Below are 25,826 nucleotides of genomic sequence, written 5' to 3' on the forward strand. Positions count from 1 at the left end.
ATGCTCTCGCTGCAGCAGTGGAAATGGCTCCTGCAGCCTCAGGACAGTGTAGCAAAGGTGTGTACCTGCTAGACATTGCCTTAAGAGTGTTGGAGAGAAGGGGAAAACCCAAGACTGAGTCCGAGGGTGCCAATGGGAAGAGCAATCTGATCCTAAAACTGAAAGCAGCTGTGGATTTGGGCAGCTAGGAGCAGGGCAGGAGAGATAGGGAATTTCCCTTGGAAAAGTGGTCTTGAAATAAACTAGCCTTAGAGGCCTTTAATGTAATCACATTCTGGCTCTTCAGGGGAAGGCCGTCTCCACTGTGAACTAGAGGAAGAGCAGCCAAGTCCCTGGGTGCAACCTTCTGGGCTTGGAAAGGTCAGTGTCCTCTGAAAGCAGCTGGGACCAGGTAGGGTTGTCCATGCAGAGAGGGCACCACTCCTGTATTTCAAAAGGAAGTCTGTGTCTGGGGCAAAAACGACACAGGGACCTAAACAATGGAGCTTCACAAGGATGTTTCCATTTTATTTTAAATTGCTTGTGTGAGACTAAGTTTCAGACTAGGAGTCGCTGATTCTTCAGTAAGCAGAAAATCCCTCTGTAATCTCAAAGGGGAGCCTTGGAGTGGAGCAGTATCCCACCAGCCAGGCTTGCATGGCCCTAATCACCAGGTCCCATCTTCCCTACTAAAGGAAAGGCCGCAGTGCCATGCGCCCTCCCATCCTTGAGGACACACAATCACTGTCTGCAGGCAGGAATAACCCCTTCCCTCACCTCAGTGCAGGGACGGGGGGAGGGGCTGAGGCAAGAGGAAAGCCAGGCACAGAGCCAGGAGGGCTGCCTGGGCTCAGACCAGGAGGAAGGTCACTGCTGCCCGCTGTGCAGGAGTCGCTGGAACAAGGAGCCATCTTTCTGGCTTAGGCGGGTGGGTGAATCCAGCTCTGCCACTCTCCCAGCTTGCATCACCAGCACACGGTCTGAGTCCAAGATGGTGTTCAGTCTGTGGACAGCAAACATCAGGACACACGTTGGTGGATCTGAGGAGAAACCCTGGATACTGCTTCCCCTGCTGTCAAGGGGTGGCCCAAGACACGCCCAACATCAGGATCTGTGGAGCATCTCCCTGTGCACGCAGCGACACACTGCAGTCCAGCTCTCCAGAGAGCCTCTGCAGACTGCTGAAACGCACCACCTCTTAAGAGAGCACAGTGATGCCTGTCAGTTGCTGGGCATGGCAGAGCACCAGGAGCGGAGAGGGAAGCTCTGTGGAGGGAGAGCTCAGGGCATGCCTGATTCTGGGGTTGCACAAGATGTCTCCATTCCTACAGAGGAGTTATTGAGTTGCTTCTGTTTGCCCCTACATTTCCTCACCTACCACCTCCTAAGAGCAGCAGAAATGGGCTTGTGCATCAGCTGCCATTCCCCAGCAGTCTGGCACCTTTACTTACGCTGCCACTACCAGTGGATTTGTAGTTGCCAGACTGCCAACCACAGCATGGGCAGCACACGTATGCACCCAGTTCTGCCCAGACTGCTGGCAGGACAGCAACCTCTGGCCCTGGGAAGGGAAGACAGGGCAGCAGGAATGCCTTTGTACAGTTGTGCACTGTTCAGTGCAAAACTACAGCCTGACAAAGCTGCAAGTCACAAGGAAGATGCTGCACAGAATTTGAGCAGGTAAAAAGCATTATGGAGTTCAGGACTCTGGTTACACATTCATACCCCAAAGAGTGCCAGGCTGCAGCACTGGAAGTGACCTGGAGGGGCAAGGGACAAGTACTGAGTCACCTCCCATCCTAGATTTCACCCATTTAATCAACGGTTCACCTGAAGCTGAATGGCATGGGAGAACCATGGGTACAAAACAACCCCATCACCACCTCTCCCTCCTTACTGCTCTCCCCCATCTCCTTTCATCCCAGTGGAAGAGGGGCTGGGGCCATCTTCAACCTAGTCTTGCTGCCTAGCCTTCTGCCACTCCTTCCTCTGCGGGTTCTCCTCTCCAATTACTCTTCCATCTGAAGTGGCCTCTCCCCACCCAACCCAAACATACACCTCAGCCCACGGTGCCCTTACTTTTCTACTCTATTTATGTATAATATCCCTAGTGTAGGAACCATGTTCCCTTCACGTACCTCCTGCCTTCCTCCTGTCTGATGTATTTAACAAGATCCACTCGATTCACTTGCCAGCCCAGCCCACCCTGCCTGTCATCTATCACTCCTACTTCTGTGCAGCATAACACCAGCCCCTGCTACCTGCTCATTTGATTTTTATTTTTGTGGTAACCTATGTGCTTTGAAAACGCCCTCCATACAACTGCATAACCCTCCTCCAAATTCTCCTCTACTTGGCAAGAGTAAGAGCACTGCCTAATGCAGACCCATCCCTTCTCGGTATTCTATGGTATACATGTTTTGCCCTCCTCCCTCTGTCTGCAACCATCTACTGCCCCTACTCTTACACTAAATCTGTCAACTTTGGGGCAAGCACTGTTGCCCTGTCCTACCCAGGCAGTGTCTACCTTGCCCGCACTGGGTGCAGGCTGGGACCAAAACTCAGGGTTTTGGGAAACAACTACCCAGCGTTCTGTCTCCCCTGGCCAGGAGCTGCCTGAAGTCCTTGGTGCCGCCTGCCCTGCAGTGCCCTCTACTGAGCCAGAGGCACTTGCTCCTCCCGGGTCTCCACGCTGCTCATTTCTGTAGGATAGCTCACCATTGCCCCTTGCCCTAATTTGGCAGAACCACAAGGTCCGATTCACTCCCCCGGTCCCAGTAGGCAGTGCCCAGGAAAAGCCATCTGCCATATGATGTGGCGTTTTGCCCTTTGCTGTCCCCCAATTTCTGGGTACAACGTTTTCACATCCAGTTTCTCCCAGCACACAGGGGCTAATAAAGCAGAAAAGGTGAATAGGCAAGGTCCAGCCTTTTGCACTTGAAAAGCCTCATTATGGAGATCTGCCTGCTCAGCTCAAGGTCCGGGCATGGGAGGTACAGCCACAACTCCCTGGGAGTGGTAGGATGAATTTAGGTGCAGAGTGCTGCTTCCTCCATACCTGTGAGCAATCGTCAAAACAGTTTTGTCAGCAAAGCGCTGGCGGATGGTCTGCTGCAGCAGCTGGTCTGTCTTCTGATCCACACTGGCTGTGGCCTCATCGATGCACAGTACCTGCCAGGGACAGAGTGAAGGGAGCTCCCAAGCGCCACAGGGGAGACCCCAATCCCCGCCCAGAGACAGCCTGAGAAGGTAGCACAGGACATCTGTTCCCGTCACACCCCCAACTCTGGAGCACTCCGCTCTGCTGTCCCCATACAGCCATCAGCAGCTCACCCTCCCCCTTGCTCCGATGGAGGCAGGGCACTCACCTTGGCTTGTGTCAGGAGGGCTCTTGCCAGACACACCAGCTGCCTCTGTCCCAGGGACAGACTCTTACCCCTTTCTCCCAGCTCGCTGTCCAATCCACCTGCAGGGGTCAAGCTCAGCAGTCACCCCACCAGGCTCTGCACAGGGCCCCAAACGGCTCCCCCAGTCTGGGGTTTTCCCAGTAGCACTCAAAATCCCAATCCTGGTTGGGCCCAGACCTTGGGAACCAGAGCCTTTACACTTGGACTCAAATAACATCTGGCATGGAGATGCCACACTCCCCTAGAACTAGGGGTTAGCTTATCCTTCAGGCTCTGCTCTAACACCCACTGGGGCCTGGTCTCATCAGCAAGATCCTGCCACCCAACCCATCACCTGCCAGTCCCTTGCCACTAAATCTCAGAGAATACCACTGGGTCCCACTGACCGGTTCCCACCCTGGTCCTAGTGTGGCCTCACCTAACCAATTCCCTACTGCATCCACCTGGCCGCTTTTCCTCAGCTCCCTGACTGAGCTGAGGCCTTTTCCCCTCTTCCAGCACCAGGGCTAACCAGCTGCTTCTTGCTGGGTTCAGACTCACCCATCTGAGTAACAGCATCCCACAGGTGGCACTGCTCTAGCACCTCATGGAGCTCAGCATCTGTCCGTTTTCCCTGGGGGTCCAGGTTCTGTCGGATTGAGCCACTGAACAAAAATGGATCTTGGGGGATGACGGCCAGCCTAGATCTGCAAGCAAATGAGAGCTGAGGGCTCATGGGGTGGGTTCAACAGAAAAGCAAAGGCCTGTTTTTTGTTTTTTTTTCTGGGGTGGGGTGTCTTGGCTTGCTGCATATCTTAGAGGCACAGAGACATGGGTCACATATTTAGCCTGTTTCCTTAGCACAGCTGTTCAGAAACAACAGAGCAACTCATAAGAAGCTGCCACAATCTGACAAGAGGGTGCCATGACAGTAAGTCCTTTGCTCCTCACTCTTCCATTTGGCATCCAACCACTGACAACTCTCAGCCTCCAGGCCCCACCAGGTACCCTCCACTCTGCTCAGCCTTCCATACCTCAGCTCTTCCAAGCCCACCAGCTGGCTGTCAACACCATCCAGGAGAATCCGGCCTGATTTCAGCTCCAGCATACGGAAAAGGGCCAAGAAAAGGGTGGATTTTCCAGATCCTGTGCGACCCACAATCCCCACCTTTTCTCCAGGGTAAATGGTGAAGCTCACACCATCAAGTGCATTAGGCAAGCCTGCTCGGTAGGCCAGGACTACTTGCTGGAACTCCACAAGCCCCTGGCTTGGCCAGTCAGCAGCAACCTAAGAGGGATACCCAGGTGAGACAGGGTATGACTGTGACCCACTGTCATCTTCAGCCTCACGTCCCCACAGGCCAAGCCCCACCCGTCCTTTTGGATGGTAGCTTGGCTTCTGAGCAGACTCAATGCACAGCCCAGCTTCAATTCCAGCCCCCTTCCCAGGCTTGTTTTTCCCTCACAGCTGAGATCTAGCACACATTCTGGTCTCATACCCCTTCCCATCATGCCAGCCTTCACCAACTTCTGCCAGAGATTCACCACCCCCCCAGGGGATGTACTGGTAAAGGATGAGTGATCAAGGTAGTTTCTGTGGGTGAGGGCCCTCCACCCATTCACTGGAACTCTGTGATTTCCCCAGAAGGCAAGTGCAGGGCACAGAGCCAGAAGATGGGCCAGTCACTGAGAACATATTTGAGCTTTTACCTGAACCACTTTATCATGGGGCTCTGTGGGGATGTCTGTGGTGTATTCTTCTGTCCGCTCCACACTCACCATCATGGTCTCGGTCAGAGTGAAGCTGGAAATGAGGCCTGAGAGCAGATTTGTGACAGACAGGGCATATGAGAGTGCCAAGCCCACAAGTCCTGTGAGGAAAAAAGCATAAGCAAGAATGTTACTGGCAGGGAAGGAGCTGGGATCTTGGTGGCAGGACAAAGAAACAAGGCAGAAGTCAGCATTCTGGAGCCTGGGATCCCACTCAAGGATGGGGACACACAGGAGGAGGGAGGGACAGGAGCTGAAGCAGTACATTGTGGGTGACCTGTAGAGGGGCAGGGAGTAGGAGCTCTGGATCTTACCCCAGTGTAGGAAGATGTGCAGCTCTGGGCTAGGAGAGGAGGAACCCGTGGGCCACAGCCTAGCGGTGTGCATAGAAGAATCCCTGGCAGCCTACCTGGATTTCCAAGTTGCTTCTGGTGCTGGATGATGGCAATTCCTGCAATAGTGGTAACAACAGCGACCCCAATCACCTGCAAGCGGATGTCCAGCCACTGCATTGCTGTGTTGCTGGCAAAGAGGCAGCGCTGGTTCTGCTCCAGATGCATCTGATTCTCCAACTCAAACCTGGCAAGCACACAACAGAGGTTCGCACCACTCAACCTCCATTCCTGCTGCCCCAGACTAGAGGCGTTCCTGCCACCCTATAACCAGCCCCACATCAGGAAGGACCTGGTGAATAAAGCCAAAGCTCTGGTTCTCTGGCTGCCTTTTCTTTCCACTCACCTCTGTGTTGCCCGCATGGCTCTGATGCTGCTCAGGCCCGAGAGGGTCTCTGAGAAGTGAGTGTAAATGGGAGACAGGGTGACACTGTAAAGGCGCTTGAGTTCCCGGGATGTGTGCCGGTAATAGCGCTGGATGGAGAAGTAGAGGGCAGCTAGAGGGAGTAAGACCAGACCAATCCAAGGGAGGCCATAGGTGATTATCACCAGCATGCCCAAGAGCCCATACATGTTGGCCAGGAAGATGTTAAGGATAAATGGCAGGCTGTCATCCACGCAGTACAGGTCTGAGGAGAAGCGGTTCAGGATCTGGCCTGTTGGTGTGGTGTCAAAGAAGGTGACTGTGGCCTGGCACAAAGGGAACCAGAAAGTAAGAGCCAGTCAGCTGCAGTGAGATCCAGCCACAGAACAGCACCCAGGAGAGCAGCACCAAGGGAAGCAGATAAGGCCACAGAGGGGTGGCCACTGGAGCCCCCTTCCTTTCCTCAGCTGGAGAAGAAATCTCAGACTCCAAAGCCAGCATCCACTCGCAGCCAAACAACTCATGCTGTTCATGCTGTTCACACGGTAAAAGGAAGGAGCCCTTCTGTGGTGAATGGCAGACAGCTACCAAGATAGCAGTCACTCAGATCCCGTACTGGCCCACCAGTAGCCAGTGAGACAATCCTCTAATCCTACCTTCCAATCCTCTAATTCTAACTCTAGCCCAAGGATCCAGGGAAGCCCAAATCCTAAAGAAAGTTAACTGGCAGATACCAGCATCATCCCTACATCTTGCTTAATGACTCCTTCCAGTCTCACCTGAACCTGAGCTCATGATCCTGCAAAAGCTACTTTGATTCAATTGGCCCTCATCTTGGCTATATAAGTCTAATGAGTGAACAGATGCAGGTGGCAGCCTTAAAACACCCCTCCATGGAATGGAACAAGCCTTACAGGACACATTGTGAACCCCAGCTCACTGGCCCTTGTGCTGGCTGTGGTGCAGCCCTTTTAGGATATAGTCCGACAGGGAGCTCATCAGCTAACACCAGCAGAAACCCCAATCCATGTCCCAAACCCTTACTCCCAACTATGAGAAGAACATAGGGCAGAGTGACTTGCAGGAGCCCCAGCCTGCCTTGGACTTTCTGACCATTACCTTTAGAGCCCTCTGGAGCAGTCGGTTGTGAATGACAGAGGCAGCATGGATAGTGCCATAAGCAAAGAGGAAGGCCCGAAGAATGGTGAAGAGGGAGTTGGCCCCTGCAATGCTCCCATAAACTATCAGGTAGAAATTCACATCCAGGGAGCCATTGGAAGGGACTGGGGTGGTGTCCAGAGCTTGAATGGGTGAGCTGGAACACAGAAGGAGAAAGATTATGAATCTGCCAAGGTCCCCTGACAGTAATTTCACAGACAAGGCATGAGAACCCAGGAGCACACTCGAGGGTAAACCAGGGTACTTCAACCTGATACTCCTGTGAGAGACCACTCCTTTGGCATGGTGGGACAAACACTCTGATTACTATGCAGCTAAGGGTCTTCCATCAGCCCCAGGCAGAAGCCCTTTGAGCACCTCATCAGGTCAGAGATTTTGATTCTCTTTCTTTGTCAAAGCAGCCACACAGATCCCCTGCAGTGGGGTGGTCAGTTTATCCCTGCTCTCAACAAGGATCTTCACAGGAAACGCACTTAAGGGCAAAATGGGAGTGTGTTTCCAGCTTCCTTTGGTGTCTCCTGACCAGATTCACTTACACAAGCCCAACAATGGAGAAGAGAAGCAGCTCTGGGGAAGGTGGGGAAGCTGAGCAGACCATCACAGAGGTATTTGCTGTCTGGGATATGCTGGAGATCCAGTGTGATAGCCACCAATCTGAGATATTTCTGGATGCTACAGAGAAAGACAGACAGCATAAAGAGGGATTCAACCTTCGAAACAGCAAATATGAAGCAGAAAAGCTGGAGGGGAAGCTGCTGGACAACTTCTGTTATTGTCTCACTGCCCAGTCTAGTCTTCCCCTGCCTTCATTCTCCACTGTTAGTAGTAGAGCAGAAGCAAGGGAACAGCCTTGAGCTGCAGCAGCGACAGGTCACTGCTAGAGCAGCAGACATGTAACTGCAGCAGTGAGACATAAGATCCTGTTCCCACATATGCCCCCTCCTAACCACGCTACTTTAGTTTGGGGAAGAGAAAAGGGATCTTCCTGCTGCAGGGAGAGTGATTAAACCCCTGGCCTCTTTTCTTCCTTGGACTCCACACAACCCAGGAATGAGAGGAGAGGAATGTCTAATGAGAGATGTGCTGCTGGGCCACTGTCTCACCTTGCATCAGGAGCAGCGAGAAGAGGATGGATAATGCCAAGCAGCTGCCCACTGCCAGCCAATATGCCTTGTACACCTGAAAAGCCACAGCCCCTTCTTTCTTCTCTTCCTCCTTGTGGATGAGGTGATAGTTTTGGGTTGATTCTTCTGCCTCTGTCTCTATGGCCTCTTCTTGGACCTGTTCATCAGGGGCTGTGGGAATGGTGACGAAAGCAAAGGTTAGTGTGATGTAAGTTCCTCCTGCAGCTGCTTATTGCTGTGAAGAGAGCAAGCCTAGGCTATGAGGAAGACTTTTCTTCCCTCCTCTCTCCTCTTTCAAGACAGGTGCACCAATCCTGGCAGACCTTCATGCAAAACTGAACCACAAGTGGAACAACAGATTCAAATACTGCTCCAGACCAATACCCAATGATATGTGGGCATCCTTGCCCTTTATGCACACACTACCCACAGATCAGCACTGCCACAGCAGAGCAAAGTGGTGGGAGCTCTGCTCTAAGGTCAGCAGCCATCAGGTACAGGTTCTGTCTGGGTGGTCAGCTGAGCTGTGTTGCCCCAGCCACCCTTAAGCTCGCCAGGTATAGACCTCTATCCTTCTGCCTCTTGTCGATATCCTTGAACTTGGGGAAGGCTTCCACGAGTGGCAGGATATCAGCTGGTGTACCTGCAAAGAGACATGCAAATTCTTTAGAGTCTGCAAGGAACAGATGCCAGCTACTCACTGCCTCTTGCTATGAAATGGCCCAGTTTTGTTCTCTCATAACATTCCCTATCTTCTCCCACACCACCTGCAGGCCCTTGAAGGCCCTGCTCCATATAACCTGCTATGGCCTTCTGCGTTATCAGCTCCCCACCTCTAGGGCTGTCCTGTTCTATCTGTGCATCTGCAGATTCCCTTCCACCTCATCCTTGCCCACGTGCAGTGTCCTCAAACTCTTTATCATTGGGTTCCCCACTAGTTAATCCTACTCCCTTATGTCCATCTTTTCTCAAGCCATTCTGAGGCTGGCACACAGGCACAAGTGAATGCCTGAGAAGACAGCCAGTGTACCTGTCTTAGCTATTCTGCCATTGTCTATCAACAACAAGGCATCGGCCTTCTCCAAAAACTCCGTCCTGTGGGTGCAAAGGATCCTGGTCTTGTGTTTGAGAACTCCGAGAATGCATTTCTGCATAAGATGGTTTGCTACGTCTGCATCAACAGCAGCCAGGGGATCATCAAGGAGGTAAAGCTCTTTCTCCTGAGAGGGAGACAAAAGACAAGGATACAGCTGCTGGCCCTGCCGGAGCAGGCAGTGCTGTAGAGAAAAGTGCAAGTACCTCTGTGTGGCATACTGCCAGCACAATGTGGTTTAAGACCTGCTGCCAGACCACATTGTACAGTTGGGTGCTTCCAGCTTCCTTACATCTAACTTGTCACTGGGCACAATCTGCCACAGCATGACTCCTTTGCTATTTACCTGGTAAACAGCTCTGGCAAGGGCTATTCGAGCCTTCTGTCCCCCACTGAGTGTCACACCATTTTCACCCACCTCTGTCTGGTCACCTGCTGGTAAAATCTGAAACATTCAAGAAAATCCATTTAGAATGGACAGGAAACTACTGGGAACTCAAAACCAGAACACTGAGGTCCCTCTCCTGTCTCTGGCAGTAATTCCTTAGGGTGACACCTTACCAAAAATTAAACAATGCAACAGTCTACACACTGGTTCTGCAGACAACTGGCAAGCTTGGGATTTATGCAACTAAACTCTCTTACACTCCAGAATAGTGTGGCTACATCTGAACTACCCATTGAGAGTAACTTCTGGTCTGAGATAACTCTGAAATTGTGCCTGGGAATTTTCTGGGACAGAGAGAGCTGTGCCTGCACCAAAATCATGCTAGGGCCCATCCAAACAGTTTAGCAGTAAAAACTACAAGAGTTTCTGTAGCTGGAGACAGTTTCCTCTTCATTTGGAGCATAGGCATAGTCTACGACTTCTCAAATAAATATCTTGCCTTTACAGACTATTCATAGCTCCTGCCAAAGCAAACAGGAGCTCTAGTGCTTGGCACTTCAGAAAATCAGGCATCAGGTTATAAACCGGGAGGAGAAGGCTAGCTTCCTACCATATATAACAGGCAGGTTTACTGGCTAATACAGCCATAAGCCTCAAACCTAGAATATGTGTATTACTGACACAGGAAGACCACAGACTTAGCCCTTCCAGATCCCAGGGAAGTTCCTTCTGATCCAAAAAAGCATCAGCTGCTAACAGGTTCTGCCTGAAAAACCTGGCAGTCATCAGCTCTGCAAGAACATCTCCTTTCCCCAGGATCAAGAGCTTTTGGCTCAGCAGAGGAAGAAACCATCCAAAATGCTATGAGCGTGACTTCATACCTTAAAGAACTGTGGGGCAAGGTATGATCTGGTATCGGTAATCAGAGTAACGCTATGTGATTGGGACATTGGAAAAGCAGTCTATAGCCTGAAAGAATAAGAACTGCTCCCAGTGAGGCTCAGGCTGGATGCAAAAGCTGGCCAAGAAGGCCCAGGTGGGTTTACAGTTTAGGCACTCACATTCAGGTCCTCGGAGAGGGCACAGGCCTCCACCACCTCCTCGTACAGCCTGGCATCATATGCCCGCCCAAAAAGAATGTTCTCACGGACAGTGGTAAACTGTATCCAAGGCTCCTGTGTAGCCAGACCAAATCCTTGCTCCAGGTCACAAACATACACTTGTCCACCTTGTCTGCAAGCACACCAGAAGTAGGTGGAAAGGGCAACAAAGGACAGCTGTTGGCAGATCAAAATGGCCTACAAACAGGGATAGTGCTGGATAGTCCCTGCCTGCCGTGGCATGGAGGGACCAGGCAGGAAGAAGTCTTTAGGCTACTTACTTAATGAGCTCTCCAGTGATGGCTGCAAGCAGAGAGCTTTTGCCAGAGCCGACCTTCCCAACAACCCCCAGGAGCATCCCCTGCAAAGGGAAATGAAAAGGAGCAACCTGATGTGCTAATACAGGGTGGCTTGTCCAGATTTCTTGAGCCACACGTGGCCTGTAAGAAAGCTGACTGCTGTCTTAAACTGGGGCTATCTCACAGGTTCAGCAGCAGAGCTAGGTATAGTTTTTGGGTAAACCGGACTCTTGATATGGCAGGACACAAATCTGCAAGGAGTGTTAACTCTGCAGCTCAGCTGTTCCCTGCCCAGTCCTCTCCTGCAGCAGTGGTAGAAAGCAGAGGGAACTGGTTCATCTCTTGTCTGTAAGCCATGCTGGGATCTCCTCCAGCACCCTTCAGCTCTGAGAGATGTGATATGTGTCCTGTGCCTCTTGACCAAGAGAAGATTTTGATGCACAGCTCATAAGACCAGGAAAATATGAAAACATGCCACCCCTGCTCCATTATTTGGCTTCTCTAGTGCTATCCTTCTCTGTTACCTCCTGCATCCTTGCTCACCTTTCTCACTGACAGGTTCTCAATGTGCAGTTGCAGAGTGCCTATGGAAGAGGGCTGCCTGGTGCTTTCCTCCTCAGCTGGTGTCCATGAGAAGGCTGCACATCGCATCTCCATGGCAGTAGCAGTACCTGAAGGGCTATCTGCAAAAGAAAAGCAGCACAGCATTGCACTACTATGAGAAGGCCAGAAAATGAAAGGCACCCAGCACCACAAATATTATCAGCTTTGTTCCCAAATGCATAAGACCATGGACAGGGCACTGCCATGATGACCTTGACCCAACCACAGAATGAGACGCTTGCCTACTGAATTGTCCTTGAACTTACAACTCCCTCCAACCCTCCTGTCTCCAGCTCCCATCAGACACACAGGGTAACCTGCTGGCTGTCAGGGAGACACTAAGGATAACCTGGTTTTATTATTGTTGAATGTAAAAGAATGGCAGGGAGATGGCAAAAAGCAAGGAAGGAGAGAAAGGGAGCTAAGATGGCTCAGGAGAGGGGCATCTACTCAAGCCTTTCTGCCAGGCAAAGTCGAGGCTGTTGATGGCTTCAGTGTCAGAGCTTTGGACAGAGGAGGGAGCAGCATGTTCTAAAGGGACACTAACAGCCGGGCCCTGCAGGGACAAGCAATGGCCTAGGTTTGGTAAAGAGGAGTGTTCTAGCCTTGTTTTCCATTTTCCACAGAAATGGAGTGCCTTCATTCTGCCTCTGACAACCAAACGTCTTGAATCATGGGGTGACAGCCAGCTGCCCTCCAGTACTGCCCCTGGGCCTCACACTTCAGCTCTCTGCTCCAAATGCCCCCTGTCCACAGTCCCAAGCCCGGCAGTGTCCTTCGCTATTACCTAGGGCATAATAAGCTTCCATGTCCTGGTCTGCGAGTTCAAGGAAACGCTGGATTCGATCCAGGGAAACTTTGGCTTCCAAGGTCCCATTCAACACCCATGGGAAGCTATTGAGAGGGAGAATAAGCATCCCGACAAGGGCCAGTGCTGTGAACACCTGCATGGGTAAGGAAACAACCATGAGTTGGAGGCAGTACCTCCCTTACATCCTGTATCATCCAAACAGCTTCACCAGTGAGAGCCTGGAGAGCTGTGGGGAGACACAGGCTGGGTTTATTTCCCAGAGAAGATGTCTCAGGACTGCAGCCCCACTGTAGACTATCCTCTCCACGAGACAAGGTTGGAGCTTTCCCTACTACCTACTCACCTTTGTGGCAGTGAGCTGGTGACCCAACAGGACATAGGTGATGAAGATGGCAATGGAGACAACAACAGGCAGTGCTGCCCACAGATATACGCACACAGCATCCAAGTACTTGATGGCTCCTAACTTCTGCAGCTCTTTAGCCCGGCAGGCATTTATTCTAGTGCTGAAGTGCTTCTCCCAGGCATAAAACTTGATCACACGAATGCCACACAGGAACTCTGTCATAAGCTGCAGGAAAGAGGAAAAGCACATAGAGCAACCAGTGCCTGCCTAATGCACCAAATGCCAGCTAGGCATTTTGGCTGTGGCCAGGTTTGCAGTTGCCTCCTGCTAAGGGCCAGGCTAGAGATACCAGGAACCATTTATTGCTAACAAAGACATAAAATCAAGTGGCAGCTACTGGGAACTTTGTTCTCACTCATTCCACCAGCTTCCTCAGCCACCTGTGCTGTGTACAGCTCAGGAAAAGGCAAAATATTACACTACTTCCCAATTGAAGGACGTGTAACACAGGTGACGGGATGTGTGGAATTACCAGCTCCAGCCTCAGTGCCATTTACCTACTTTGGCCTGACAGCGCCTTGAGGCAGTAACAGCCAACTCTTAGGCCCACTGCTGTCATGACACAGCTAGTCTGTGTCCAGAGCCTGGCTGGCTCACATCCAGCAGCTCAGCGGCCCCTGCAGCATGCTATCCTCTCATTCCTGCTCTCAGGTCAGCATGTGCAGAGCAAGCTGAGATGTGTCTGTACACAACATGAAAGAAAACTAACAAGAGAGAGTTCACTCAGCAAACCAGTCTTACAATAATTGGAGAAAGTCCAGCATACCCCATATAACTAGATGCACATTCTGTTGGGAAAAGAAATATTTTTAAAGCTCCCACCAGTTCTGACATGGAGTTGACTTATGTTTCATGCTTCCATGGAATGGAAATGGAAAGTGAAGTGCTGTCTCCTCACATTAGAGATACAAGGCTGAAAGGAGGGAATCACATGTTTGACATGTGTCAAGGATAGAGATGGCACTGCAAATATGCAAAAAGCAGTGGAAAAGATGACTGAGGGTGCCAAGCTTGGAGCTATGTAAAACCACTACATCTGTGATCATTGCCTTTGTCCAGACTGCAAGCCACCTCACCATTGATAGCATTACTGGAGCAATAGGATGGAAGCATCTCTAGAGGAAGCAACCAGGAGTCCTACCTTAACTACTACACACAGAAAAGAAATCTGCAAGGGAACCTTAATTAACCCAGGGGGCAAGACAAGCATTAGAGGTTCACTGTTTTGTGGGTGGTGAAACTGCATCACCCTGAAACACTTTTGAACCAAGTGTGTGTGTGCGCATGCCTCCTCTAGCATTTTTCCCAACAGCTGTGATTCAATTAATCTGCTTTGGATCATGACAAGTGGCCAAAAAGCCAACGTTCTAGGGACAACTGGGAAGAAAAAATATCAACAAACTCAGAGAGCCACCAGCTTTCACTCACCTTGACCCGTGTATCCTTGTGTTTCAGCATCTCCTTGTTGTTCATCATGATGCGGTTAGCTATGACCTTGTTGATGGGCACAAGCAGCAGTGCCAGAGCTAAGCCTCCCAGAAAAGCTACCCCCACTTGCTGGTAGAGGAGGTAGAGGGTAATGACAAACTGGAAAGGCAGGCTCCACACCTCATGGAAGCTGAGGCAGAAGTTGACCAACCTACCAGTGTCCGTGCTCATGAAGTTGACAATTTCCCCCACAGTGAAGCGGGTAAGGCTGGTGCTGCCAACACAAAGAGCCTTGCGGTAGATGGCAGAGACAATGGCAGCCCGCACCATCAGCGTCACCTTGTTTACCTCGTAGCTGAACTGGTTCCGCAAGAGCGCGCCCAGGAAGGAGCCAGCAAAGAGCCCAAGGGCATAGAGAACCCCATGGCTCAGAGGCTCCTGCCGTGACTCCATGAAGTTCACCAGCAGGTTCAGAAGGAGAGGACCCGAGAAACCCAGCAGATTGCTGGCCAGCTTGAGAAGTCCAAGGGAGTAGAAACGAAGCCCAAAGGCTGCATGAAGGACTGAGAAGAGTTTCACAGCCTCCTGGGCATGGTGAGAGCTGTCCAGGGCATCTCTACTCCCATCGCCTCCAGCAATGATTGGGCTAGTAAGAGACGCTGTCATCTCCTGTACTTGGTGCGGAGCTGCTGCCTTCTGCCAGCAAGAGTAGAAGTGATCACACACCCTGGCAGCCTGGAGCTGGCGAGGAAGCACATAGACATCCTGTGGCTGGTTCAGCTTCCACTGATAGCCACATTTCATAAGAGGGTTCATCCAAACATAAAAGAAGCGTGAGAGCCAGCTCTCACCATCTTCTGCCACTCTCTGCTGATCAGGCACTGGGATCCCTGGCTCTGAGATGAGCTGGTCTTGTTGGCAGGAGTGATTGATGGAGAGGAAGTCTTGCCTGCCAGCGGTGGGAAAGAGGTAGCTGATCACATACACAAGCAGAGAGGCCAGCTGCAGACAGAGAATGGCGAACCTGGAGGAGGCAGCAGGGTGGGGAGGGGACCAAACAGTCCTGCTTTGATAGTACCACACCAGCGTGATGATGAAGGAAGGTAGAGGTAGGAGAGTGAGGAGAGCCAGGGCCACAGGGCCCCTGGTAGAGCCGTGAATGGACCTGCAGAGCATGAGAAGAGCAAGGCCATGCGTGAGCCATGTCAGGGTGGCAGTGCCATTGGCCAGCACTTCCAGGTACACAGGGCCAAGCTCCTGCTGAGAGACAGTGGCTAGGATGGTATCAGCAAGGAATAGGCCAGCAAGTACGGAGGAGGCAGCAATTCTGCACCCCCAGCCTGGCTTGCAAGGGACCCTGGAGCCAGATCTAGAGGAGGAAAGAGCAGAGAAAAAATTTACAGTTGAAATTCCATCACCTCTCAGTCAGTACTCTCCTTGCTTTCTCTCCTCTTCCCCCTTTTATCCGTTCACTCTTACTTAACCTCCAGGATTCACCTCCCTTGATTTGTAACTTTTTCAGACTGTAGGGACTGCTAAACTACATCAGGTCAATATAGCCCAGTATCTGATCAATACAGCCCAGTATCTGATCAATACCAGAGATTCAGATGCTACCACAGAATAGCATTTCTGTACAGATATTTGTTTGCAAACTGTGATATTTTGTGGTCAAATCAGACTCCAATCCTTGAGGATTAACAAAAAAAAGTATATTTAACCTCTTTAACACAAATTCTGGATGATCAAATTATCTGTGTTACATCTCTGATCCTTAATTTCTCTTGTCTTTGTGATACTTTGTCTAGAAACATTATTTTTATCATTGCTGGTTTCAGTGATGCTGTGTATGTAAAGTCCATAATCTATTGCCCAACAAAATATTTCATTATCACTTGATTCATTATCATTTGTGGCCTTTCAAGATCAGTGAATGTTGCCATGTTTAGGAATTTCAGAAGAGGACAAACAGAAAAACAATTTTTGGTTTCTCTGAACCCCTTATTACCTCATAGACATCTTCCATGCCACCTTGGATTTATATCCCCTCCCAGAAAACTCCCAGTTTCCCCAGTCCCCATTCACTGAAATTCTTTTGAATTATTTGCTGTGATTTTATGCTCACTACTTTCTCTATTCTTTCTGGATTTCTTTCTGCAATGGAGGGACCAGAGCTGTACACCATACTCTGAATTAGGACAGATGCTGACAAATATAATAGCATTACAATATTGTGTCCTTCTCTAATTACATATTCAGCACATTATAGGGAGATCTAATTTCCAGCCTTTCCACCCCACCTCTAGTCCTGCATAATAATCAAGAGCTAGACAAGTTAGCTGTCATACCTTGGAGTGCCAAGGAAGCAGGCACTGACCACTGCAAGGATCACATGAGGAATCACATTTAATGTCAGCTGATTAAAGCAATGGCCAATGCTGCCATGAACCCACACAGGGAGTGGATCTTCTGGGCTGGTCCCACACAAACCAGCCAGGATGTTCTCCATCCTTTGTTGGGAATTCAATGTGAGATACAGGAGTTCCTAGGGTAGAAAAGAAAAAAATAGCACGAGGTACAAAATGAAAAAAGTACAGCCCCAGTCCCAGGCAGACTGAGATAAGAAATGAACATAGGTCTAGAAGCAGCTTCCTGGGTGACACAGCCCAGGCCCTGCTATTGGGCACTTGCTATTGTATCATCTACTTTACAAAATCATCAAGCTCCAACTCAGAATAAATTATGTTGTTTGTCCCCTTAGGTCATTCCGGGACCTCAGTGCTCTGGGAATTTGAAGCTTTCTGCTTATTTCCAGGCTGATTTTTTCCCACAGCCAGTTCATCCTTTGAAACTAACACCAGGAAGCCTTTGCCTTTCTACTGATCACTTTGAAAAATATTTTGAGCTGCTTAAACAATAATGTACCGATTTTATATCCATCTGCAAAACACGGGGGGAATTACACGGTCCTGCTTAAGACAGCGTGTAACAGCTAGCATCCACCAGATCGCAGGGGAGGAGGACACGGGTGTCCATCCAGAAAAGCAGGCGGTACCTGCAAGCTACACAGGACAGGGGAACCAGCAGGACTTTATCCTTGCCGGCTTTACAGCTGGTCCCACCTCCAGCCTGGAACCGGCTGAGACCCACAGGCCCAGCACGCAGGAACGGGGCACCGCAGCACCACAGCCAGCAGACGGGGCCCTCTCATGGCGGCCCTCCCGGCCTGCGCCGCTACAGCCCTGGCGAAGGCCCAACCTGGCGACCGCCTCGCTGGGCCAAGGGGCAGGCGGAGATGCTGGCACGTGGCCTGCAGCGGGCGGGACCCTCCGGGGAACCCCCCCGGCCGCTCCCAGCGGGCCGACGGGCACCGGCGCCACCACCCCCTCCCCACTCTCCCGCCGCACGCCCAACTTCCACCCCCAGCCCCCGCCTACCGCCCTCACCGCAGGGGGAAGGAGAGGGCGCAGGACCGCCCCGTGCGCCCCCTGGGGGGCGGGAGGACGCGCTGCAGCCTTGGCACCGGTCGGGGCGGAGCGGGCGCGGCCTGGCAGCGCGGGTGCCAAGGGGCCCAGGGAGGAGCCAAGTACCAGGCGGCGGAATGAGGGCCCGAGTCAAACCGGGCGATCAGGCTCAGGGAGGGCGCTGGGAGGCGGGGGCGCCAGGCCCCGGCGGCGGCCCAGGCCCGAGGCCCGGCCGCAGGCAGCCGGGGAAGCGACCCGGACGGGCCCTGGGCTTGGGACCGGTTGTCATCTCTTCCCAAGCAGCTCCAGCTGAACTGCCTTTGAAGTGCCGTGCCGTGCAGCCGCCGGGTAGGTGGCAAACCCAAGGGAGTTCAGGGGTTCAGTCAAAAGCGTGAGGGCAAGATAAGGAGGAGAAGCGAACAAATTAAACACGTTCAGACTTCTGTCCTGCAGTTAAGAACAAACTAAAAATCAGTCTGCTGTCACGAACAAACGTGATTTTCCCCAAAATTCTTCTAGTTCCTTCCCGGTGATCTTATTTATTTCTCCCCTCCTTCTCCTGTCATACAGTGTCTGGCACTCCCTGAATGTTTTCACACCCACACCCACCAGGACACACATTGCAGACTTGGAGCGTAACCGTGTCAACCAGCACAGGAATAGTTATGCACTGCTGTGCATCCAGAAGTCAGCACCAGCAGGTATGGCCCAGGCAGTACTTTCATGGGTATAAATGTGCTTTTATAGGTACAGCGTTCTTTGCTCGTAGCAGATGACATTAATGCGAGCACTTTGCCAACAATACATCACTATACCCAAAGTGGCAGAGCTCTCCTAGTGAGCAATAGCCAAGCGAGATTATTATGTTAACCATAACAATCATGTGAATAACATAAGCTATACAAAACTACTCAGTTTTACCTGTATTGTGCTTGGTCACTATGTCTGGAGCATAAACACACATGCAAGCAGCGTCCCCAAATACGATGCTCAGTTACTACAAGAGCACGTTGCATTGGGGAGTGACTAGATGCTCAACTTTCCAGCTGAGAGAAAACAAACCCAAGAGGACATCCAGCCTTATCATACACTAACAGGAGCATGAAGTAAATGTCACCACCACACCATCTGGCAATTTTAGCTACTGCTGGTGACTTTTATAGCAGGTGCTCTGGATGCTTCACTTTCCTAAACCCTCCCTCAGTACTCTCTTCCCAGAGAAAATTAGTGTATCCCTGTAAATAATTCATCACAGGCAGCAAACTTTACTTTCAACCTGCAGCTCATCAGAGATACAATAAAGCATTCTCTGAGCTTAGAAGTGTTATCAGTGGGGTGCTGAGCCAGAAAAGTATCAGTAACATTCCTGTCTGAGAAAACAGAGTGATCTGGCTGAGGCAGTGTGAACAGCAGAGATAAGAGCGAGAGCTTGGAGGCCACAGTACCCTCTACTCCTAGTTTCTGTGAAAGGAGGCAAGTGCTGTTTTCCTAAACCTATATATACACCTATATATCTGTATCTCCTATTGTCCTGGTTTTGGCTGGGATAATTTTCTTTCTAGTAGCTGGTACAGTGTTATGTTTTGGATTCAGTATGGGAATGTTGATAACATTGATGTTTTCAGTTGTTGCTAAGTAATGTTTACACTAAGTCAAAGATTTTCCAGCTTCTCATGCCCAGCCACTGAGAAGGCTGGAGGAACACGAGAAGCTGGGAGGGTACACAGCCAGGGCAGCTGACCCAAACTGGCCAAAGGGATGGTCCATACCACAGGACATCATGTCCAGTATATAAAGTGGAAGAAGTTGGCCTGTGGGGCAGATTGCTACTCAGGAACTAACTGGGCATCAGTTGGCAAGTGGTGAGCAATTGCGTTGTATGCTACTTGTTTCATATATTCCAATTCTTTCATTATTATTTTCACTTTGTTATTATTTTCTTCCTTTCTGTCCTATTAAACTGTTCTTACCTCAACCCACAAGTTTTACTCCCCCCCTCCCCAGTGCTCTCCCCCATCCCACTGCATGGGGGGGAAGTGAGCAAGCAGCTGCGTGGTACTTTGGTGCTGGCTGGGGTTAAACCATGACACCTATATATCTATTTCCTTGTTTACTTGTTGTCTCTGAGGATGCTGATTTCTCACAGCCCTGAAAGTAATCTTTGCCTGTGTGTCAGAGTTGCAAGGCTGCCTTTTCACAACCAAGCTAGCTTCTGATGTCAGATATAGAAAATCCTGTTTTAGACTAAGTTAATCATTTTCTACTTCAAACAATTCTAATAATAGCTAGAGAAGTAACCAAGATCATTCTGATCCTTTCTATTCTTTCCTGATTGATGATACATCCTTCTAGGCACAAAAACAAACCACTGACCACAGCAGACTGAGCTAGCAGTCAAAGTGAGGAAGGGGTACCTCCCCAAACAACCACGGAAGACCACCTGAGATCCCCAGACATGTGGAGAAGGCATGTGATGTGTCATGGCTATATAATCCTATGCATTAGATAGTTTGAATATGTACTAGGTAGGAATAGTTTAATAAATCATATGCAAGTGTTACTGTTATACAGTACACCTGATGAATGTGGTGTGGTTGATTTGTGCTAAGTCCACTGAGCACCCAGGCCTGAACAAAAAGCACCAGCTCTCCCAAGAGTGAGATTGGCCTATTGCACACCAGGTAACAAATCCACTTTTGGGACAATAATACCATACACTGTGTGTATTTGGCCAGTCTGCTCTTTCTCCCACAGGTTGTCCAAAGGTTTCTAGAATAACCTTGCCTGTAGAGACCTTGATAATAAGTTTTATGTCCTCTCTGCTCAATGAAGCTTCCCTTCAAAAAAAATGTTGTGAAAACAGCAAACTCTCAAGACAGCAAATAAGGAATGTGTGAAGCTGGAGCATGAGCTACATGTGAAGTAGTACACAAGTGAAACTTTCAGATTTTGTGGTTCTGATGTCTTATTTATTCCACCCTCCAAAAAACCCCCAAACCTCCAATCCCCCCCCCCCCCCCCCAAAAAAACAACCAACAACAACAAAACAACCACCCACACACTTACCCTGACTTAGGATACCAGAGAAGTTGTTCTCAGATGTGAGGACAAAGACCATCCTCTCTTTCTTGAGCTAATCATTCCAAGAGCTCTTCCATTTCAGCCACATAGCATTCTAGTGTTCTTTTTCATGTGCTGCATTCTGCTTGCTCATCTCTCCTAACCTCTTCACATTTAAAACCATGAACTTTCCACTTCAACTGAAAGATGGACAGCTTTCAGATGCCAAGGATCCCTTTTTGCTCCAGACAGCATTATCTATACTCATGGGAAAACAAACATAAAGGATACTCACAAAAAGAAACCGTAGGAGAATACCAATCCACCCTAACTGATCTGAAATCACTGGTGCCTGTTCTGCATAAGTACATTTAAATGGGAGCACAGCAAGAATCTAAATAGCTGTTCCTCCTTTTGGCTATTTCCCCTCTTCCTGAATATTGCTGCCTGTGACATTTACTGATACGCATTTGACTGATTTAAGATGTGCGCCACATGGAGGACAGGCTTGTCAGTATATTACTTAAAGTACCTTGTGCACTACAATCATACACCCGACATTTATCAAAAAAAAATCAGAGCATTCAAAATGGAATAAAACCCCCAACATCAGGTTTAATTTAATCCACACCCACAGGCCAATGCAGGCCAGAGTTTATTCATTGTCTATTATTCAGTTTTTTAATGCTCTAGACAGATATACTCACAGTGAGGAAGAGCTACCCAGCAAAGGGAGACTGCCCCCCCCCCCCCCCCCCCCTTCTCTTACCAGTTTATTTTGTAAAAGATTACTTAATACCCTTCCCAGGACTTACCAGTCAGGGAATGAGTGTAGGCTGCATACCCATTCCACTTCCCAGCTAAAAGTAAATATTGAGCCAAAACAGAAGCCAGACTAGACAAGCCTTAAATTCATAAATATCAGCCTTGTAATTATAGATGTAAAACCTCTGAAAGCAATTGTCTGTTTGGATGCATTTTCTGTGCTCCCAGCCAGGGCTCTGCCATCAGCTGAACCATACTCAAATTCCATGACATCATGACCATGAGCTTGATTACTTGGCTCAATCCAAAACTTTTCATGAACAGGCTGCTTTGCCTGGACCTGAAGACACAACATACATATTTTGCCCTTTTTCCAGGGGAAAAATTAATGCAAAGTTCATAAGACAGAGGAGTATCTTCCACTGCACCTTCTCACAGGGACACTCATTGTGTCATAAAAACACAGAAATTGCCTTTGTTCTTATTAGTAGCCTAGCCATTTAACATTAGAGGGAGTACTGCATGGTCATCTCATGCCCCTGGATCTAGTCTCAACTCAGATGCAAGAAGGTAAAAAATTATAATTAGGGTCTTGCGTTTTTCTCCGTGATGGTACTGCTTTTTAACCTAATGATCCAACCCAAATTAACTTCAATTCTGATTTCTGTTTAGTTGTTTATACTGAGCTACTGCTAACTTTCCTCATTCTGTTCTTTTCTTTCTCAATGTTGTTTGCTCTGTGACTTTCTTATTTGAGGCCTAATGAGAATTGGGTTACCTCATTACCCCAACATTGCCTTCAGCATCCAATTAGCTAAAATTTCTCCAAGCAGCAGCTAACTGCAAGTTCAAAGATGAGCTTTGGAATTCCAAAGAAGAGTTTGGGAGACTGAGTGGCACCTCCTTTGTCCAGTGAGACTCTGGAGCATCAGTCGCAGGAGTATTACAAAGACCTCTGCAAAGCAGGTAAGGACCTTGTCTGACTTTTTCAATCCCTAAGATAAACTGTAGCACTTGCTCCTGCAAAGACGTGAAAACTCAACTTGCTGTGCACCACTGGCCCCAAATTTCAGTACTGATTTTAGGAATAATTTAACTGAATCCCACTATGGGTGTTTGGTCCCTTTAAAAACTTAACTTAGTAAGGCTTGTGATTGAAAGATGACACTACAGCTAGGACAGAATGAGTTTATAAATTGTAAAGTGATGCTCAGTAAGATGACAGAATGCTACAAAATGCTAACAAGCACTGGTCAGTCAAGTATTTTTCTCCAACAAGTGGAATTTTTCCTCTTATGAACTCTTTTAACACCACAACATGTAGGCTGTTCGCTTTCTTTTTACCATTCCTCCCTCGAGCAGTTTACTTACTGGTGTGCAGACAGATATTTTAATGAACTTTCTGAATAGTTATTGGTATCTGGATTCCTTCACCTTCCAAATGCCACTGAAATCTATCACCAGAAACCACCAGGACATCTCCTATAGACCTCCTTTGGATACAAGGCAAAAAAATTAGAAAATATTTTCATGTTCTGGCATTCTGCAAAGCTTTTAGATATTGTATGCATAACTATATAAAACTGACAGAAAAAAAAAGAATTTTCTGGGTTTCTTGGGTTTGTGGCTTTTTACTCTTGACTATTTTGATACCAAACTGTGGTTTAAAACTGTTTTTTAAAACTGATTTAAAGAAAGCAACAACATTGAAGAGATGTCCAAAACCAAACAAGTCCATTTTCTCTCTCTTGCTATGCTGTTTTTACTTATTTCAATTGGTGAAACTAAGCACTTGATAGAGACACCTGACACTAATGCATGAAAATGTGGTTTTCCTTTTAATGAAAAAACAGAATACATTTGGAATAATAGTATATTCCTTATAAACTACTTGGATGCGATCTACAATACAAAACTACAGGGGAAATTCCTACTCACATGAGTTTTGTAGTTACCATAAAGCACAGCTCTGTGCCTCCTGCAGTGTCACCAAGTCTGCTGCTTAGGGTAGTTAGTTGCAACAGGTTGAGCGAGCATCCATTGCCTCCACCGTCATTGCATTTTGCTCCCACCAGAAGCAGATCCACAGTCTGCTGGGCATCTTCAAAGATGAAATTGTTATCCCAGGATACTTCTAATTGAATTAAGGTCATTGATGAACATTACCAACCTTAGGAGAGACGGGGGAGGAGTACACAATGGAAATGGAAAATAAGATAGTCTTTATATAGCTCATGCTTATTTTGACGATTGGTATATGAGCATATTTCCTGAGCCTGTGTAGTGGTGTGCTCACTCAGAAAATGCCAAGGTAGGGCAGTTAGTTTTAATACACAATTGTACCCAACCACTCCCAGCAGAAATACCTTATTATACCATCAGACAGACCCCCCACCCATAAGCCTGCTGCTCTTTGTTGCTGCTGCTATAAGTAGTATGCTTCAAATGGTATGTTATGGTCTAGCAAATACATTCCCCAAAAACACAGGCAAAGTTTCATCTGAGTCTGCAAAAATTGATTGGGTCTTCAAATACAAGCCCTCACATGTCATCTAGATAATAATAAGATACAAACCTAACACACAAAACTTCTCCCAGTTTCTAAACAAGGTATGAAGGCTCAGGAATTTGGGAAATGGATAATTTTATCAGGACATTCATTTCTCTGCATTCATTTCTTTCTACTGGTAGCCTACTTCACTTAATTGAAAACACTTCCTCCTCCTCACCAGGGACAGCCCCCAGCATGAACCAAAAAACATTTCATGCTTCACTCAGAGAATCAAAACTGTCATACTCACTTGCCTGCACTAAGCATGGTTGGTAGCAGGTACTCAGGTGAGGGGAGGGAGGAGGCAAGAAGCAATTCCTCCCTGTCATGTCATCTCAGCTCCTGGCAGTCACAGCAAGGAAATTTGTTCAGAAATTTTCTAAGCTAGAGGCTCAGGCTGCACATTACATCTAGCCGCCAAAGATTGTTCTTGAACACACTCCTGCTTAAGGACAACACCCACACCAACAAACTCCACAGCACAGTGTAGGGGGAGAAAAAGCAAAAAAGAAAAACCCACCAAAAAAACCAAACCCTTTTGCTTTTAGCTTCAACCTAGAAGCTACTATCACCCCAGGCACACAAAGCTGCAGCAAGGCCCGGCCGAAGCCCATCGCCTCCCGGCCCACCCTCAGCGTCTCCCCTCAGCGTCCGTGAGGGAGAGGGCGCCCAGGCAAAGCTCCCTCTCGCCCTCCCCACCGCCTTCGCCCCCCACCCGCTCTCCCGATCAGGAGGGCTCCCGCTGAGGGGTGCGGCGCATCGGGAAGCCCCAGAGGAGAGGCAAAGAGGACTGAACAGCCGCCTGCGCGCACCCGAGCGTGTCCCCCTCACGCCTACCGGGGAGCAGCAGCGGGGAGAGGAAGCGGCGTCCCGCACCACCGAGCACGACGACAGCAGCAGCATCCACCTCCCACCGGGCTCCAGACCGCCCACCACACGTGACCAAGGCCGGGCGGCCGCCATTTTGTGCGGCCGTCCCCAAGGAACGCCTCCCGCCCCCTCCCCGGTCCGGCTCACCCCGCCCCCTCCCCCCCCGCCGGTCTCGGGGGTGCCTGGCTCGGGAGCGCGCGCAGGGCGGCCGGCGGCGCGCACGCGCGGCGGTGGGGGGGGCGGGCAGCCGGGGCGGGGGGCCGGGTCAGAGGAGTTGGGGCGCCCGCGCAGGCCGCCGGGACCCCCGGGCCGCCGGCGCCATCATGTACCGCTCCAGCAGCGGCCGCTCCGGCCCCTCGTCCTCGTCTTCCTCCCACCGGCTGAAAGAGGGCAGCTCGTCGGGGTCCCGCGCCTCCCGCTCCGGCACATCGGGGCCGGGGCCAGGCCGCGGCCGGCCTCCCCCGCCGCCGCCCGCCGCCGCCGCCGCCGCTTCTGCCTCGCCACCGCGCTCCGCTTCACCCCGTCCCCCGCCGCGCCGCCACCGCTCCCCGTCGGGCCACCGCGGCGCCTCTCGCCGATCCCCGTCGCCGCACCGCAGCAGGAGGTTGCCATCGCCGCCGGGAGGACCGGGGCCCGGGGGGACCCGGGGCCGCCGGGGGAGCGAGCACGGAGACGGCAGCAGCAGCCGGGTAACTACCGCCGTGCGCTGAGGTGTCTCGGTGCGGGGCTTGCCCCTTCTCTCAGGGGCTGTCAGGCCGCGGGGTGTCCCCGCCGCCTCCGCGGCCCCCGGAGAT

The 25,826-nt window shown here is 50.1% G+C and overlaps 2 protein-coding genes across 4 annotated transcripts in view; one reads left to right on the forward strand and one right to left on the reverse strand.

Moving 5' to 3' along the window:
* Window positions 1–486: 486 nt before the first annotated feature.
* ABCC10 (ATP binding cassette subfamily C member 10) lies at window positions 487–25,186 on the reverse strand. Of its 2 annotated transcripts, XM_049831600.1 has the most exons (22): window positions 25,000–25,183; window positions 16,671–16,867; window positions 14,323–15,691; window positions 12,832–13,059; window positions 12,465–12,621; window positions 11,618–11,757; window positions 11,057–11,136; window positions 10,737–10,908; window positions 9,634–9,732; window positions 9,225–9,414; window positions 8,760–8,837; window positions 8,174–8,365; window positions 7,607–7,742; window positions 7,011–7,206; window positions 5,874–6,217; window positions 5,545–5,714; window positions 5,076–5,236; window positions 4,400–4,653; window positions 3,927–4,072; window positions 3,348–3,445; window positions 3,038–3,150; window positions 487–982 (listed from the first exon to the last, which is right to left on the reverse strand). In XM_049831600.1, the coding sequence occupies exons 1-22, from the start codon at window positions 25,123–25,125 to the stop codon at window positions 847–849; spliced, it is 4,782 nt and encodes a 1,593-aa protein (XP_049687557.1). In that variant the 5' UTR covers window positions 25,126–25,183; the 3' UTR covers window positions 487–846. The 2 variants fall into 2 exon arrangements, 1 of the variants encoding a protein (XP_049687557.1); XR_007509876.1 differs by lacking the exons at window positions 487–982; window positions 3,038–3,150; window positions 3,348–3,445; window positions 3,927–4,072 and having other exon boundaries at window positions 4,514–4,653; window positions 5,450–5,714; window positions 25,000–25,186.
* Window positions 25,187–25,247: 61 nt separating this feature from the next.
* Window positions 25,248–25,826, forward strand: part of ZNF318 (zinc finger protein 318) — a 29,008-nt gene continuing 28,429 nt past the window's right edge. For both annotated transcript variants that reach the window (XR_007509875.1, XM_049831599.1), the window contains exon 1: window positions 25,248–25,721. Coding sequence is in view for 1 of the 2 variants with exons in the window: in XM_049831599.1 (XP_049687556.1) it covers window positions 25,356–25,721 (366 nt within the window). In the remaining variant the exon portion in view is untranslated. The remainder of the gene's footprint in view (window positions 25,722–25,826) is intronic.

The sequence above is a fragment of the Accipiter gentilis genome, chromosome 28 (assembly GCF_929443795.1).
Source record: "Accipiter gentilis chromosome 28, bAccGen1.1, whole genome shotgun sequence".
In the NCBI taxonomy this organism is placed as follows: domain Eukaryota; kingdom Metazoa; phylum Chordata; class Aves; order Accipitriformes; family Accipitridae; genus Astur; species Astur gentilis.

Bases quoted from the DNA above. Each gene is read 5' to 3' on its own strand.
- ABCC10 (XM_049831600.1), bottom strand. From the start codon at position 25,125: ATGGCGGCCGCCCGGCCTTGGTCACGTGTGGTGGGCGGTCTGGAGCCC. The intron at 8,366-8,759 runs GTCTATACCTGG...CCATTCCCACAG, and splicing joins CAAGAGGCAGAAGGATAGAG to CCCCTGATGAACAGGTCCAA. The intron at 983-3,037 runs GTATGGAGGAAG...TGCTGTCCACAG, and splicing joins GTTTTGACGATTGCTCACAG to ACTGAACACCATCTTGGACT.